This window comes from Mauremys mutica, chromosome 1 (assembly GCF_020497125.1).
Source record: "Mauremys mutica isolate MM-2020 ecotype Southern chromosome 1, ASM2049712v1, whole genome shotgun sequence".
NCBI classification, from domain to species: domain Eukaryota; kingdom Metazoa; phylum Chordata; order Testudines; family Geoemydidae; genus Mauremys; species Mauremys mutica.
In genome coordinates this window covers 165,040,897-165,058,616 of record NC_059072.1, presented here as the reverse complement: position 1 = coordinate 165,058,616, position 17,720 = coordinate 165,040,897, and the positions used below count along the sequence as shown (strand labels likewise).

General features: G+C 43.1%; 1 protein-coding gene across 3 annotated transcripts in view; it reads left to right on the top strand.

Annotated features, from left to right (window-relative positions):
- The first annotated feature begins 2,154 nt into the window (after positions 1–2,154).
- Positions 2,155–17,720, top strand: part of LOC123361673 (cell cycle control protein 50C-like) — a 34,166-nt gene continuing 18,600 nt past the window's right edge. Inside the window, exons 1-7 of one of the 3 annotated variants that reach the window (XM_045001736.1) lie at positions 2,155–2,471; positions 5,431–5,541; positions 6,986–7,087; positions 8,810–8,900; positions 11,200–11,340; positions 12,334–12,565; positions 16,612–16,955. In XM_045001736.1, coding sequence (XP_044857671.1) covers positions 2,268–2,471; positions 5,431–5,541; positions 6,986–7,087; positions 8,810–8,900; positions 11,200–11,340; positions 12,334–12,565; positions 16,612–16,705 — 975 coding nt within the window. In that variant the 5' untranslated portion in view covers positions 2,155–2,267 and the 3' untranslated portion in view covers positions 16,706–16,955. Of the gene's footprint in view, positions 2,472–5,430; positions 5,542–6,985; positions 7,088–8,809; positions 8,901–11,199; positions 11,341–12,333; positions 12,566–14,325; positions 15,985–16,611; positions 16,956–17,720 lie in introns of those variants that run through there. The other 2 variants (XM_045001735.1, XM_045001738.1) reach the window with 2 other exon arrangements.

Here is a 17,720-nt window from a genome sequence, read left to right as displayed (position 1 = left end):
ACTGAAATTAGATGTATGTTGCATGTAAAACAGTAGGTGTGGGTTCTCTACTACCCTTAGGACACTGAGGATGAGTGCACTTGTCCTGAGTGAATCCCACAGCCACTCTTCTTCTGTCCCCTCCTTCCACTCTTCCAAAAGGACACCTTCACTCCCCCTCTAGGAGTGATAGAAGACAGCCCGTGCCAGTTCTGGGCAGCTCTGGCCCAGAAATTCCCAACCCTCACTGTTGCTGCTCCCTAGCATGCAGAAGGCATCTGGCCATTACAGAAACCGGTCCAGAGTTAGTCAAGAAGTTTTAGCCATATCGCTCCTTTAGTACCTTATGTAGCTACCCCCACAGCGTGTTGATGAGTTAGAGCTCTCTTGTCCTCCACAACCCCTGTCACTACATTATATCATAAAGATGCATGCTGGAAAATAACAGTGGCTCTTGCACTCTCACCACTGTTCATGCTATGGCAGAAAACTTTGAAGGCTAAGTGCTTCTTAAGATAGAAAATTACCATGATACCTACAGCATAAAAACGGTCTAATCTTGCAGCTCTTATTCATGTGAGTGATCCCACCAACCAGTGTTGCTATTGTCATGAGATAGAAGCTGTAGAATCATGACCATATCTGCCGCTGACAAATCACGTGATACGTAATGACGACTGGCAAAATTTGCTGAATACAATTCAACCACGCTGCACATCAACGTTAGTACCTGTTAGTGGGTACTGTGTTGCTGTAGGGACCATCTTTCAAATAGACACAAAACTGAAGCCCTGACCACTTGTAGTGAGTAAAAATCCTATAGCCCTTTTCATGAGGTTTAGCTGGTTTCCACATTATCAGCAAATAAAGAATTTGTTACTAGAATTTTAGTTAATGTTGATTACTATGATGTCAGGATACAATTTGCTGTTCCTTGGCTGTGTTGGCATATAGAGCAAAACATGTTCATTGGACTAGTTAGCAAAACATGGGTATCAGTAGTAGGGAACACGCACATGGATTGAAAAATGAAAGAAAGTCTTTAGTAAACATTTCTGGGTGCTTTTGGCTAAAAGTCAAAACTGCCTGTACATGGATGATTTAATAGGAATTTATGTAATCAAACATTGCCGTGATCTGTTAACAAATTCCATTTATAATGCATGTCAGCCAGTGAGTACGAGGGAATATACCGTGGAATGCAGTCTGAACTCTTTAGCTCTTGTTCTGTCAAGCCACTTACTACATTGCTAGATCTCTCCCTTGACCTGCAGCTTCTGTGTTGGTTACGTTGTTGACTAGATTGTGGTCAGGCCTAAAGTGAGGTGATGAGAAGAGGATGCAATGATCGTTCCTTTTGGGATCTTGTGCTCCCAGTGCAAAAGGGGAAAGGTGCACAGTACCAAAACTAGCACTGGAGAACTCAAAGGGGGCCATACCAACTCTCCAAACGCTGTGCCCTTACAAAGGGCGTTGCAGTTCCTGCCTTGGTAAGTTCTCCAGCAGGGACACTCACTGGGTAGGAGCCTTTCGCATTGTCATCCAACACAGCATTCTCTTGTAAAAGCCATTTTTGCTTTTGATAGCACTGCTGTGTTTAGGGTGACTATGGAAATAAAGGGAAGAGACGGAGTAAGGGATCAGACTGTGTACAGACCTTTCAAGTAGCAGGCAGTGCCCCTGCAAGTGATCAATAGCTCAGAACTTAGTGAAACCTAATAAACTCTTTACAGAAGAACCTCAGAGTTATGAACCCCAGAGTTACAAACTGACCAGTCAATCAGATTCCTCACTCGGAACCGAAAGTACTCGCAATCAGGCAGCAGCAGAGACCAAAAAAAGAAAACACAGTACAGTACGTCAATGCTCTGCTGTAAACTTTTGAAAGAACCATAACATTTTGTTCAGTTACAAACAATCTCCATTCCCGAGGTGTTCGTCACTCTGAGGTTCTACTGTACTAAGTGGTGCAGCAGAAAAAGACTCTCAGTGACTTTCCCAGAGTATCCGGAGTGTCTAGGGTGCAGTCCCTGTGACTCTGACTAAAGTACACCGTGGCTGATAGCACCAGCTGATTAAGGTGATTGAGGTCACCAACGGACAAGATGAGCCTGTACTGAGGAAGAGAGGTCTAGTTAATGAGTAATTACAGGAAGTAACAAAGGTTTATAGAAACAACACAGCCTCCAACATCAGAGAGAGTTTTTAAGTTGAGACCAAGTCTAACACAGACACCCTTACCCCATCCCCACCCCCCAAAACACACACCCTTCTCCAACGGCAACAGCATGAAAAATAAGAACAGCCAAGGAACACAGGAATGTCCCTCCAGATGTCCAGATAACAGCGCATTTAAACAACAGAAACTGCCAGCCTGGAAGCCCAAGCTCACAGCTCCGACTGTCCTCTCCAGCTTCTTTACCATTGGACTCTTCTGCCTCCTCATGGGAATCTGCCTAATATTGTATGCAAGAAGTGTCAAAGAAATCCAGGTTTGTTCCAGGGGGTTTTCTTGATGAGTATTATTAGAGAGTGGCTCAAAGAGGGGTAGTAATTTAATTGTGGATGTACTCCCTTTACCCAAGGTTGTCAAGAAAACCCACAATACCCCAGGTGAAAGTGGTCACCATTAAAAAGTCAGCATTTGCTAATTTACCAGATGGCAATATCTGGGACGTTGTCATTTGTCCCTGTGCTTAGAGGAGGAAATAAACTGTGGTAACTTTGGTATTGTTAGGCACTAAAAAATGTCAATAAATATTTGCCAAGCCAGAATCCTAAAAAACAAAGAGACTACTCATGTGTTACTGATGGCTGCTGCAGGTAGAGCAGGTTGAATATTAAAGCCAATTTCAAAATCAAAGTATTAAATTCAATCCACTGACTTGTTACCTCCTGTTATTTTGTTCTTTATGAGTGTTTAGACAGCTAGTATTTGTGTAAATGATCATGAATCTTGAAAGTTTCACAATTCTGGCAAAAATTATTACTAGGCTGATAAATTGTTTTTGAAGTGCGTTATGTGTTTTTCTCTAGTTTTGGAAATTTGTCATCCAGTTGGGAAGCAGTACAATACTATGTGTACCAATCACACACCCTGGATAATGAATAGACCAGCAAAAAAAACCCCAAACAAACCAAGATTGGTTTGTGTCTGACTTGTGAGCAGAAAAGAGGAATAAATCTCCAACTCATAGTATTCACAATGAATAATTCAACCTGTTTTAGCTGTAATTAGGTAATTTAATATCAGTTTTAAAGTAGGGGGGCGGGGAATGTTAAAACACAGAATGATTTACACTAGGTCTCACAGCAAGTCAGTTGGCCAGCACACTAGGCTCCCTGTTCTCTCTTCAAACCTCTAAACCACATTGCCATCTGTGATGTACATACCGTATACAGCACCCACTAGAATTGACAAGGACAGCGAGATTATTTCTTTGTTTGGCCTGTGGGGTGAAAAAACCAAACAAAATAGGACATGGTGATTTGCGTGGGCCAGTTACCTTACAGGAAAAAAATTTGGCTTGTTTATCCATTAGGATGGTCTCACAACCCAAACTTTGCCTTTTATATTTTGTAGTCTGAGCGTACACTGTAATGGATAAAAATATAAAAAGACAAAGAAATTGTAAGTCCTTATTATAAATTTTTGCTAAATGTGATGATAGGATGGTATTATTTTTCAGTTATTAAGTGCACTTGTTTTGGATGAAAGGTGCTAAATAAATGCAAAATATTAAATAGAGTGAGAAAATAATGCTATTTTCAGTATAGTGTTTGCCACAGTTACTGTGGACCTGACTCTCACCACTGCTCTGCTCTCTTTGTGCTGCTCAGGTGGCACAAAAAGAGCAGAAACTGGTTTCATCCCCCACACTCCAACTGGGGATTCCCTTGTTTGTTGTTCGTTTATTTGCAGAGGGTGCCCGGTGGTGAGTGCAGCGCCAGCATAACTGGGTCCTATAGCAACCCCCCTGCAATTCGGGATTAGAGGGTAGGAATCCAGAGCACTCCAGGTATTGTCATCTGGCAGACAGCCCCTAGGGATTGTTACCAGCTGATGGAATTCAGGTCAGTCCTCAGGGCAATTTAAACTCCTTCCATGCTGGCAGAGAGCCAGCTGGAGAATCGGGGCGCCCCAACGGGAATATTAGGCATAGCAGAGAATCTGGATCTGTATGCTTACCCCCTGTGGTGGTGGTGGTTGAATCCCTGTTGCAGCCTTCACTCTGAGACCATCATCTTTCTGGCTGAGAAGGGCAGGCCACAAGTTACTTGAGAGTCTGTTCGATTTATTGCTTCATCAGCCAGGTGGAGTGCTGTTGAGCAGTGCAAGACACTCCCTTTGTGTGTGTGTTTGGGTGGGGGGGCACTGGCTCCTTAGCAAGAACAGGATTTAAGTTAGGGATAGAGTTTTCAAAAGTGTCTTTGGGAATTAGAAGACTAAATCTTACTGACATCCAATGAGATTAAGGCTTCTAAGTGTTGAAGTCACTTTGGAAAATAGGACTTAGGTTTCTGAGTCTCTTAGATGCTTTTGAAAATTTTACCCCCAGTCGTGTGCATGCCCACATTGAGCAGACCTGAAGAGAGGGTCATTTGTAGACCCTGGCAGCTGAGAATCTAGTTTTTCCCAAAGTGGGGTTTTACAGCATATAATCCGGGATGGACAAAACTGAGTGGGGAAATTGCATGCAGGGCCATGAATGTAGGGTTATGGGAGGGAGTGTAGGGTGTGGGAGGGGGTGTGGTGTGCAGGAAGGGGCTCAGGGAAAGGGGTTGGGGCACAGGAGGGATGTGGGGTGTACAAGGAGGCTCAAGGCAGGGGGTTGGGGTGCAGGAGGGTGTGGAGTGTGGGAGGGGGGCTCAAAAAGGGGGTTAGGGCGCAAGGTGTGGCAGGTGGCTCAGGGCAGGGGGTTGGGGTGCAGGAGGGATGCATCAGGGGGTTGGGGTGCAGGAGTTGGGGTGCGGAATGTAGGAGGGGCTTGGGGTGTGGGCTCCGGCCCGGCGCCACTTACCTGGAGCAGCTCCGGGGTGGCAGTGGTGCGCAGTGGGGCTAAGACAGGCTCCACACCTGCCCTGGCCCCACGCTGCTCCTGGAAGCGGCTGGCACTATGGCCCCTGGGGCAGGGGAGGCAGAGGGCTCCATGCACTGCCCTTGCCTGCAGGTACCTCCCCCGAAGCTCCCATTGGCCGTGGTTCCCCATTCCTGGCAAATGGGAGCTGCAGGGGGCGGTGCCTGTAGGCGAGGGCAGCGCACTGAGCCCTCTGCCCCCCCCACTCTCTCGGGGGCCGCAGGGACATGGTGCCAGCCGCTTCCAGGAGCAGTGCAGAGCCCGTGGCGCCACCGGGGTGACAATTCCACGGGCCAGATCCAAAGCCCTGACGGGGCTTTGGCCGTACTTTGCATACCCCAATATAATCTTTGCTTGCTTATCTTTTTGACAGATTAACTACTCAGACATATGTGTGAATTGTTCAAAACTGCGTGAAAACTCCTCGAACTGGGATAAAGAATGCAACTGTACTGTGCACTTCACACTGCAGGAGAATATGCTGGTAGGTAAATGTGCGAAACCAACCATAGACTAGCGTTCCTGTATTTCTGTATGTGTAAGAAGTAGAAATTTTGTCCTATAAATGACACTAAGCCAGTTTCTGAAGGGCTTTGTCAATACCTTTCACAAACCTAAAGCCCCTTACATCCAAAATATGTGCCTTTGCCATTGTTGTTATTCATTTTGGCAAATCCCATAAATTAAGCAAGATCAGGCTGCATAATATTTAAATTGGAGACCTCACAGGTGAAAACAGATGCTGCAAGAAGTGCTGGAGATTCAAGAGGTGACTTCTCTTTCTTCTGAATCAGTATGAGTCAATGCCCTAGTAGGGACCCAGTGCCACACCCTGGTGTTAGTTGGTACTGTGCTGCTGGGGTAGGATCTTCTTTCAGATGAGACATAAAATTGAAGCCCTGGCCACTTTTGGTAAGTAAAACTCCTGTAGCTCTTTCCACAACTTTAGGGTTCTTCAGAGTGAAAGGAGCTGTAAAAGCAGTAGACATGAAAATCCTCCAGCCGTAAGAATGTGTCAAGGTTTGAAGAACATTTAAAATTAAAAGTAAAAATGTCAGTTTCCCATATTGCATGTACAAACTGGTACTTCTGCTGCTTGTATTAGATCTGGTCTGTAGATTCAAGACTCAAAATTTTCAAAAGGGCTAAAGGGCTTGTCTACACTGCACTAAAGACAGGCCTATGGGGGTGTGAACTGCAGAATACTCTAGCATGTTGCTGTCTACCTGGGCCTATGTAGACCCTGGTGGTGCAAACTAAATGGTACCTAGTGTGTATTAACATAATCCTGTAGACTACATCAGTGCAAGGTGTACAGTACTGAATGGTGTTCCTGGGGCCCTTACAGCACTCTGCGGTTCACACCCCCATTAACTGGTCTGTGGCACCATGCATACAAGCCCCAAGTCTCTTTTCAAAAGGGATTTAGGAGCCAAAAGTGCCTAAGTCTCTTGAAAATAGGACTTAGGCTCCTAAGCATTTTTGAAAATTTTATCCTTAATCTACACAACTCTCAGTGCAGCACCTTTCGCAAGTGCTAAATTCACTTTACATTTCTTTTTTTTAAAAAGCTGATAATTGAATTTAATAATCTTAACATATTTAGAAAACTGTGGGTCCAATCCTGCAACCTTTCCACATAAAAAGACTGTGACCTCAATGGAATGACTCATGTTGTTTCATAGCACCTTCCATTCAGCGATGCCAAAGCAATGGGTGGGGGAAATGATGGTATTCTGTCCATGCTCCACCCACAAGCCCAAGATAAGTGAATGTTTCTGCTAAAATAATCAGCTGAAATGTAGTTAACACCACATCCATCAGGCTGTCTGCCCCCCTCTCCCCTGATATTTTTTTTCAACAGTTTGTAACATGACCTCTTTTGTTTATGCTCTCCTCATCCTATGTTATTCTCCTTTGAATTCTAGGGTGATGTTTTTATGTACTATCGTCTGCAAAACTTTTATCAGAACCACCGTCGGTATGTCCTCTCCAGAAGTGATGCACAATTGCTGGGTCAAGATGTAAACGTAAGTGTATTTCTTATTGTTCCATCATCAATATTTTCATCAGGTGAGGAGGATCTTAGTGTGTGGTTCTCTGGTTAAAAAGTAGTTTCTAGTACTACACCTGCCTCTAGGTCCTTCTGCCAGTTTTTGTGGTTTTACAACATTTACCTTTTTAATTTTTTTACTGTTTTTCCTCTGTTGCTGTGTAACCTTAGATCACCAGAGCTGCTCCTGGGGTCTCCTGTTGCAACACGGCCTCTCTATTTCCCCTCCAGGGTAGGCTGTGATTATAAACCTCAGTTGGGCCCAAAAGTGCATAAAAAAAGCCAGAGCTCAATATTTTTATTCCTCTGTTCCTTTGAATTCGGAGCACTAGACCTGGCCATCTCATTTGTGGGGAATAGAAAATGTGGTCAGCTGCAAGGGGTTGAGCTCCCTTTCTCAACTCCTTGAGGTTAGAAGGCACTGTAAACTTTTCTACTAGCATTTCCCACTTGTAACAGTTCAGAGGTGTTGCAAAGCTTCGGTATTAAATACAGAAGCAACAGTCACAAATTGTAACTCTGATAAACAATTTGGTTGTCTTAGAAGCTGTAGCATGCATGTGCAAACAGAGAAGCAGACTGACTTCAATGCCTGGAAAAGGAGTTTTTATAAGAATGTGCTGTGAGGTCTACAGATCACAAGTGCTGAGAATTATTAGCAATATCATCAGTAGTTGGATTTTATTGAAGGTTTGCTAGCAGTTTTAGACCCAATCTACACGAGTTGGGGACACGGCTACAAGACAGCTCTCCCAGGGAACAGATGGCACCTAGCCATTTTTTTACACGTCTTCAATCCATGGTAAAGGCTTAGATAAGTCCAACGTTTTAGTAGAGTTTGGGGATGCAGTTAAATGTCCTGTCTATACTGAAAAATGGAACCATGTTGTAACTGGGTCAGGGAATATGTCGTTGTAACTGGTTGTAATTGTTATTTGTTATTCTAGTCTAGGTGGGCCCTAAGATCCTCTTTGTGTGACCGCCTTTATATTAAAAAGTAACAAAGTGCTGAGCACTCACCCTTCGAATGCCAGGCCCCTTTAAGAGGACTCAAATGGAGTACCGACAAACTGAGGCAACCAAAACCATTTGTTTGAACAGATCAGCCTGCAGTTACAGCAGTGTTAAGGCACACCGGTATAACATCATTGCAGCTCAGCTGTGTTATAGCATGGACTCGCATTCCAGTGCAGATGGGACAAAACTCTGTTATAACCCTGTTAACAGACCTAAGCTGGTCTTTCAGTGTTGCAACCACTCTCTTATATGTAAAATATGAATATAACAGAAAGAAAGAGACTAGAGAAAACAAATCTCTATTGTTTTCAGTATGTTTAGTTTCCGCATAAACAGTTTCACAGTTTCCCCTGTATAGTTCGTTGGTTTTCCCTGCTTGTGTGGATCTGTCACACAGCAACAGTGTGTCTGTGCTGGGAAGTATGCTACCAGCAGCTGTGTAGACACTAGACCTCGGCAGATACGCCTCACCCCAGTCTCATTCTATTTGAGCCCATCTCTAATGTGACAGGAAAGCACTGGCAACTCCTAGCACTCTTAGATGTTTGGTGGTTTTCTTTTTTGGGGTTTTTTTTTCCGGTTTGTTCATTTTTTTTAAAGAGGGAAATAAGAGTAAAAGATTGACCAAACAAATGTTGATCAGGAAAAGACATTTCTAATTGTCCTTTGACCTTGGGTTCAGATTCAGAACAGCAATTGTGAGCCTTTCACAACCTATCCAAACGGAACTCCAATGGCTCCATGCGGCGCCATCGCCAACAGTATGTTCAATGGTAAGTACCTTCCTAATCTGATTTATTCACCTGCACAGATGTAACCAATTTAAATATCTCTGTGCCCCTGAGACCTCACAGAGCCCCATCTAAGTGCTGATCCTTGCATGTTCTCTGCATGTCTGATCCTTGCATCTCTGTCTGTCTGTCTCTCTCATATATGGATGTTAAACCGTTTGACAGTGTGGCCAAAATGGATATGGCTCCCTACAAGCTGCACTGCAATGACTCCACTTACATTACTAAACTCGGTGAGACTCCATGTGAGTGCAGGGGTCCACCCCCATGATCCAGTTACAGGATTGTGGAACTGAGTATCCTAGAAAAAGAGGAAGACTGTAATCTACAGACTTGATCCTAGCTTTACAACAGGCTATTGGGTGGGCCTGGAAAACTCAGCTTCCGCTTTCTTAGGGTGACTGGCTTAAAAGTGTGTGGCACATTCTTGAAATGGAGAATCTGATCTAGGCTTGGTCTACACAAACAGTTGCACTGTCTTAACTAAAGTTGTGTTTCTAAACTGATGCAAACCCCTCTATGGACATACTTATATTGGCTTAATAATCCTGACTTATAGTGATTTAACTTGTCAGTCAATTTACATGTGTAAGCTAAACTGCTATAACCAGTTTTAAACCAACATAAGGCCAGCTCTGCACATCAATGGCTTTTGTACAAGCACAACTACATTGATTAGAGAATCTAATCTTTTTTTAACCAATATAGTTATACTGATACAGCAACTCTAGCATGGATGCAGCTATGCCAATATAGCTTCTCTGCTTCTCACAACTTCAGTGTGTAGACACAGCCTCACTCTCATGAAGACAAATCAAAATGTTTCTTCAAGACATTGACTCCCTGGGTTATAACTTTACTGCAAAAAAAAAAAAGGGGGGAGGGCATTTATACAGCAAGATAACTTTCTCCCTGTAAAATCCGGGTGGAGACAAGGCAGAGGTAGTTTTTACCTCGATGTTGCTAGCTGAGGTCAACACTAAACCCCCCATCTGGAGTTTTCCTCAAAAAATACAGTGAGGTAAAAACTACCTGTCCCTTGTCTCCCCCAGGATTTTACAGGGAGAAAGCTATCCTGACATTGTTCTCAGAAGCTGACAAGCTAATTAATAAAGAACTACAGTTTTCAAGTTTAAAAAAAATAAACCAGTTTAAGGTTGTAGCTACTTGTCACATTATTTCTTTCCATATTTTCTCAATGTAGACAAAGATGCACATTCTGTTCCATGAAAATGAAGGGGTGGTGCATGACTCTAGTACACTTTCCCTTAGTTTCTGTTTGGATGTTGGAAAAGATGATTAAAGGAAATTGCTGGTGATAAGTTACAAAGGCTCTTCAGCCTATAGCAGCTTCAGTTAACGAATCTTCTTCATATATCTTTGACATTTGATTTTTGCATATTATAGAACCTGCTTCAGAAATGCAAGCGGAGACTTCAAACCCCAGCAAGTAGGATCACATTCACTTCAGTTATACTACCTAACAAAATCCAAGGCAGGGGTAAATAGGAGAGTAAGCCTTCTCAGAGATTGTAACTAGCATTCTTTCTCTAGCTCCTCAAAAAAAAACAAAAAAAAAAACAAAAAAAACCCCCACCAGCTTCAGGTCATACAATACAAAGAATTTGATCACAGAGGAATCAAGGCATGTCAATGAAATACAGCTGTGGATATTCTGTCATGGTGACACAAGGAGAATTTCCAGTAGGGATATGGTCAGCTTTTACAACTTCCAAGGGTGCTTTTACTTAGGAAATTTAAATGGTCCTTTACTTGTGAGGCACACAGAATGTTTACATCAGGGGTAGGCAACCTATGGCATGGGTGCCAAAGGCGGCACGCGAGCTGTTTTTCAGTGGCATTTACACTGCCTGGGTCTTGGCCACTGGTTCGAGGGGGCTCTGCCTTTTAATTTCATTTTAAATGAAGCTTCTTAAACATTTAAAAAACCTTATTTACTTTACATACAACAATAGTTTAGTTATATATTATAGACGTATAGAAAGAGACTTTCTAAAAACATTAAAATGTATTACCGGCACGCGAATAAATTAGAGTGAATAAATTAAGACTCGGCACCCCATTTCTGAAAGGTTGCTGACCTCTGGTGTACATAATGCAGTAATGATAAAACCCTGTCCCGGTCTTTTCTTTGTTTGTTCACAGGACTCTCTCTCTCTCTCTCTCTCTTTAAGGTTTCACTTGGTCAGGTTGACTACTGGAGTGACTGCTGGAAGTTGTAGACTGTTAATAACATGTATTACTTTGGATCTCCCTGCAGATTCTATTCAACTTTTTTACTATCTTAACTCATCCACTGCTATCGAAGTCCCATTGCTGAAGAATGGAAATAGTTGGTGGTCAGATAAAAATGTGAAATTTCGGAATCCAACATCATATAATCTCTCTTCTGCATTTGCAGGTAAGAATGATTCCACTGCCATGCCTTACTATAAAAGTCTTTCTTCTGTTTGTGGAAGTCTCCTGAGACAGGTACAATCTCCAGGAGATGGGTCTATGTATTCTTCTCGATGACAGGTAACTTATCCAGGGGAAGCACTGTGAGAGCAACCTCACAAGACCACCTCCAACTTTTCAATGGGGAAATAGGCCACATGTAGGGAGGAGACTATGATGTTATGAAGAGAAAAAGACGTTCTAGAAGGTCAGGAGAGTGAAGCCCCACTACTTTCCTCACCATCCTCACCCACTAAAGGTCTTGGGCAAAAGGAGTTAACCAAGTGGAATCACCTACTTGTTCCAGCTTTAAATATATATTCATTAGCACTGTTTTGTTATTACTATTAGTTTGTATTGTAGTAGACTATAGTAGCCCCAGTCATGGACCCAGGACTCCATGGTGCTAGGTCCTGTGCAAACACAGAACAAGAAAACAGTCCCTGTCCCTTAAGAAGTAACAATCTAAGTAGTATCGATATTCTTCTAAATATTGTAGAAAGATTTTCAAATGAACGACAAATAGGATGCATATGTTTACTGCTCTTTTAGTGCATTTTGTTGGTATACAGAAAGGAATCGATGCATAAAAATGAAAAATAAAGGTGAACAATTACATGCAGAGGGAAAGTTGTCTTATAATTAGAGTGAGGTACTATTCCTGTACAAGTAGCTTTGCCTCTCCTGCTCTGGTTTCCCCATCTATAAAATGAGGATAATACTTTTTACCACAGGGATGTTGTGAGGTTCAGTTCATTAATGTCTGAGAGGTGATCTGAGATCTTTGGAGGGAAAGTGTGATTTGCTCTGTGTCTTGTGAATATTGGACAGAACCTCTGTCTGACCTGTATTCTTGGTTGAACATCAGAAACCCAGAAGGATTAAATAATTTAACTACCCGTCTTAGTAGCGTTCTAGACATTGATAGCTCATCCCTATTCTCCATCTTCCTCCCCAGGAACAACAAGGCCTCCTTACTGGCAGAAACCAGCTTATTTACTGGATGAGGAGGATGAAAGGAACAATGGTTATATAAACGATGACTTTATCATCTGGATGAGGGTGTCAGCCTTTCCCACATTCAGAAACCTTTACCGTCATCTCAGCCACACCAACCAGTTTGCTGATGGCCTCCCAGCAGGGAATTACACCTTCCACATTACCTACAGTATCCTTTCATCATGTCCAAGGTACTCCTTAATTTTTAAGCGGGTAAAAAAAAGAGATGCCTGCTAGTATGGTGGCTTGCCAGTAATACAGCATAAAACCTGAGGGAGATCTAGTTTGGGGGGAATCCCTGGATTTCCTGCAGCCAGTGCTGGTGCAGTAAAGACATATCTCTTAAATGCCCTATATCAGGCCATGTGACACTAGATCTAACTTCTGAGGCAACTGCTTGTCTGAACTTTGGCTGGAAGCAAAGCCTGGCAGTGCCAGCTTTGGTACAGCTGCTGGGGAATTAAAAAGGCTTAGATTGTATCCACACAGCATAACCTGAGGGGTGAATTTATACTGATATAGTTATACTGCTATCCCCTCCTGTGTGGACACACTTAGGGCATGTCTACACTGCAGTCAAGGGTGTGAATGGCAGCTTGTGTAGACATATCTGCATTAGTGGCACTATAGCTAGCTCACTGAAAACAGAAGCGAGGAGGCTGTGGGGCAGGCTTCAGCATGGGCTACATTAGCAAGTACATATCATGGGAGTCAGGCAGGCTTGTGGAGCCCATGCTGAAGACTGTGCCACGGCATCTTCCCTTTTGTTTTTAGTGAGCTAGCTAGAGTACAGCTAGCACAGGGACGGTTACACGAGCTGCCGTTAACATCCCTGGCTGCAATGTAGATGTCCCTTATTCTACTACAAGATGGCTATTTTCTAGCTCAGCTGATAGCAGTGGCTGTCAGTCTTTCCAGATGACTGTGCCCCTTTCAGGAGTCTGATTTGTCTTGTGTACTCCCGAGTTTCACCTTACTGAAAAACTATGTGCTTACAAAATTAGACATAAACATACAAAAATGTCAGAGCACAGTATTACTACAAAATTGCTCCCTTTCTCATATTTACCATATAATTCTAAACTAAATCAATTGGAATATAAATACTGTACTTACATTTCAGTGTAGAGTATATAGAGCAGTATAAACAAGTCCTCGTCTATATGAAATTTGAGTTGGTACTGACTTCGCTAGTGCTTTTTATGCAGCCTGTTGTAAGACTAGGAAAATATCTAGATGAGTCGATGTATCCTCTGGAAGACCTCTGCGTACCCCCAGGGGTACACGTACCTCTGGTTGAGAACCACTGGGCTAGATGTTTTAGAGCCACTGGCTTATGTTGCTTGTGAAGGGTTTTAAATTAAACTGAATAAAAATATCCACACATGGGGTTATATCTGAATAACTATTTTGGCATAAATGGTAAAACTCTCCCATGTAGACAAGGCCTTAGATGAATACACGTGACTCAGAATTGAGAGGTGGGGATGCAACAAGAACATTATGTGGAGTGTCCTCATGTCAGAGACTGGATTGTCAAGGAAAGTGCTAAAAGGTTCTTCAGTACAATAGCACCCAAAAAGCTAATTTCCCAGTAATTTTTGCAGGCTGCCTTTAAATATTATGATGCAGCTTCAGTGCAGTACATAGCTGTATGAGGATGAATCTGACATCATATTATTAAAGAATCGAATGTATTTCAATAATTTTGCTAAGACTGTAGATGCACATGATGTGTGTGAGTTTCTTACCCTCACCCAGCCATTTTGAGGGTTGTGCAGCCACTGGTAACAAGAGGCAAGGGGATACAGAATAGTTAAAAGCACTATAAAAGACTTTTACAACAAATGCAAAAATCACCCCCTTGTGTACTTTGAAGAGTATTTTTTTAACACACCTTACTGTACATTTCATCCTGATTGTTAATTAAACTTTAACGTCGCCTAATCAGATTTCCCTGTTACCAAATTCAAAGGGAAAAAGCAGGTGGTTCTCTCAACCATCACATGGAGTGGAGGGAGTAACCTCTTCCTGGGAATTGCCTACACGGTTTCTGGTGCGGTGATAGTGTTGGCAGGTTTTATCATAACTGCAATTCACTTAAAACTCAGAAAAAAGAAAACGTACTTTCAGAGATAACCCAAATTACATAGCTTTCTGAATAAACATACAGGTGCACCTTTGAGCAAGGGATGTGGGGAGCATGGACCTTTCACACTGTCCTCCTAGCGGTGGAGACATTTCAGTCATGGTATGGATTTGGTAAACACAAAAGTGTTACGAGCAGGGTGATGTGTTTTCATAACCCGAAACATATACAATCTGATCAGCTTGGCTTGGTTTATGGTCTTATTAGCATATGAATTACATAGAAGTAAATTTTCCCTTAGTGACTATCCATCAAGGTCTGAGATGAGCATCAGTAAGAGAAATCTTAGTAATTTTAGAACTACAAACTAGATGGTATTGAACACAATTACTGGGCCAAACCTCAAGGTCCTTACTCAGTTTTTACTAAGTCCTTACTCAGGCAGAACTCCTATTGACTTCACTGGGAGCTTTCCATGAGTAAAAACTGATGTCCTGATCCAACAAAGCACTTAGGCATTGGGTATTCTCACTGAAATCAGTGGGACTATTCGTGTGCTTGAAGTTACATGCAAGCTTAAGGGTCAAAATTTAAAGGTATTTAGGGGCTTAACTCACATTGATTTCAGTGGGAGTTAGGTGTCTTTAAAATTTTGGTCCTAAGAGCTTTGCTGCATCAGTGCCTGAGTGAGGACCTTGAGATTTGTTCCCCTGGGAGCATACCCTGGATGTTAGGGGTGGGAGAGTCTCTCACTTAAGTGAATGGGGTTGGGTAGAGTTCAACCCTCATTGAATGCATTTAAACCTTCTGTGCTGCTGTTTAGCTGAAGACCGTTTCCTGCAAGGCTGGAGTAAGAGGACAGCAGTGTGGTGATTTAGATTTTACAGGTCCGTGGGGAGCATGGACCTTGTGATAGAAAAGCTAAAGTTTAGACTCTGAAGAAAAGAAGAAATAGGACTAAAACGTAAACATGACCATTTAAATGTCAGCATTAACTATTTCACTGCTGATCACTTCAGCAGAAACATTTAACTAACATGATTAGGCCACAATCCCAAATTGTCTCCTACTCTACCCCTGTGCCAAAAGCTCCAGCTGTCTCTCCTACACAGTCGCCAAGACCTCCAACTTCTTACCAGACAACTTCTAAGGCATTGTCAATAGAAAATCAGACAATTTGAAAATACGGGGCAGGATAAACTTAATTTAATGTAATCTACAAATAAATACTGAGACTGCTTAATTGTATCATTTTCATGGTTAGTTCACTTATAAACCTCAGTTTTTAAAAATGTAAATAGAATTTCCAGTCTGTCGCAGAATCTAGGGAACTTTGCTGCAGAATTTAGATCAAGTTTGCTGTGGAGTACATGGATGATTATGGAGGTGGGGTGGGGGGGTTCATTGTGAAAGTGCATATGAAATTAAAACTAATATTCCTTTACTTAACATGAGTTTCTGTGCTTGCTATTTTATACTGATTTATAAATGCCCCAAAATTAAAAAAACAAAAGAAATTAACATTGATCTTCAGAGCCCTTTACATACATTAACTAACTAATCCTCCCAGCACCTTGTGAAATAGCCATTAGCCTTATTGTAGAAATGGGGAAGTTGAGGCTAAGAGAGATTTAGGGTACAATTTTTGAGAGCATCTAAGTCGCATTTTCAAAAGTGATTTAGGCACTTAGGAGCTTACGGATGGGTCATTGCTTAAAATGCTGTAGTGGCGCAGCTGCACCAATGCAGATGAGCCATTGTAGAGGATCAGAGAAGATGCTTCTATGCCGACAGGAGATCGTCTCCTCTCAGGGCGTGTCTACATTATGAAATTAGGTCGATTTGATAGAAGTCGATCTTTAGCAACCGATTTTATACAGTCGATCGTGTATGTCCCCACTAAGCACAGTAGTTCGGCGGAGTGCGTCCTCAATACTGTGGCTAGCATCGACTCACGAAGTGGTGCACTGTGGGTAGCTATCCCACAGTCCCTGCTGCCCATTGGAATTCTGGGTTAAGCTCCCAATGCCTGATGGGGCAAAAACATTGTCGCATGTGGTTTTGGGTACATGTCGTCAGTCTCCTCTCCCTCCTTGGAAGCAACGGCAAACAATCATTTCACACCTTTTTTCCTGGGTTATCCTTCAGACGCCATAGCACAGCAAGCATGGAGCCCGCTCAGCTGTACACTACTTTTGTGAGCATTGCAAGCACCTTGTGCATTATCCTGCAGTATGTTTAGAGCCTAGCTAGGAGCCGCCAGCACGAGGACGATTGTGATGAGGACATGGACACAGACATTCCTGAAAGCATGGGATGTGGCAATTGGGACATCATGGCGGCAGTGGGGCATGTTGAAACAGTGGAATACCGATTCTGGGCCCGGCAAACAAGCACAGACTGGTGGGACTGCATAGTGTTGCAGGTGTGGGACGATTCCCAGTGGCTGCGAAACTTTCGCATGCATAAGGGCACTTTCATGGAACTTTGTGACGTGCTTTCCCCTGCCCTGAAGCGCAGGAATGCCAAGATGAGAGCTGCCCTGACAGTTGAGAAGCGAGCGGCAATAGCTCTGTGGAAGCTTGCAATGCCAGACAGCTACTGGTCAGTTGGGAATCAATTCAGAGTGGGCAAATCTACCGTGGGGGCTGCTGTGATCCAAGTAGCCAGGGCAATCAATACCCTTCTGTTATCAAGGGTAGTGACTCTGGGAAATGTGGAGGGCATAGTAGATGGCTTTGCTGCAATGGGGTTCCCTAACTGTGGTGGGGTGATAGATGGAACGCATCTCCCTATCTTGGCACTGGACCACCTTGCCAAACAGTACATAAACCACAAGGGGTACTTCTCAATGGATCACAAGGGACGTTTCACCGACATCAGTGTGGGATGGTTGGGAAAGGTGCATGATGCTCGCATCTTTTGGAACTCTGGGCTGTTCGGAAAGCTGCAAGCAGGGACTTTCTTTCCAGATCGGAAAATTACCATTGGGGATGTTGAAATGCCAGTAGTTATCCTCGGGGACCCAGCCTACCCCTTGCTCCCATGGCTCATGAATCCATTCACAGGCAGCCTGGACAGTGCTAAGGAGCAGTTCAACTATAGCCTGAGCAAGTGCAGAATGGTGGTAGAATGTGCTTTTGGGTGTTTAAAAGGGCACTGGCACAGTTTGCTGAGTAGGTTAGAGCTCAGCGAAAACAATATTCCCATTGTTATTGCTGCTTGCTGTGTGCTCCATAATATCTGTGAGAGTAAGG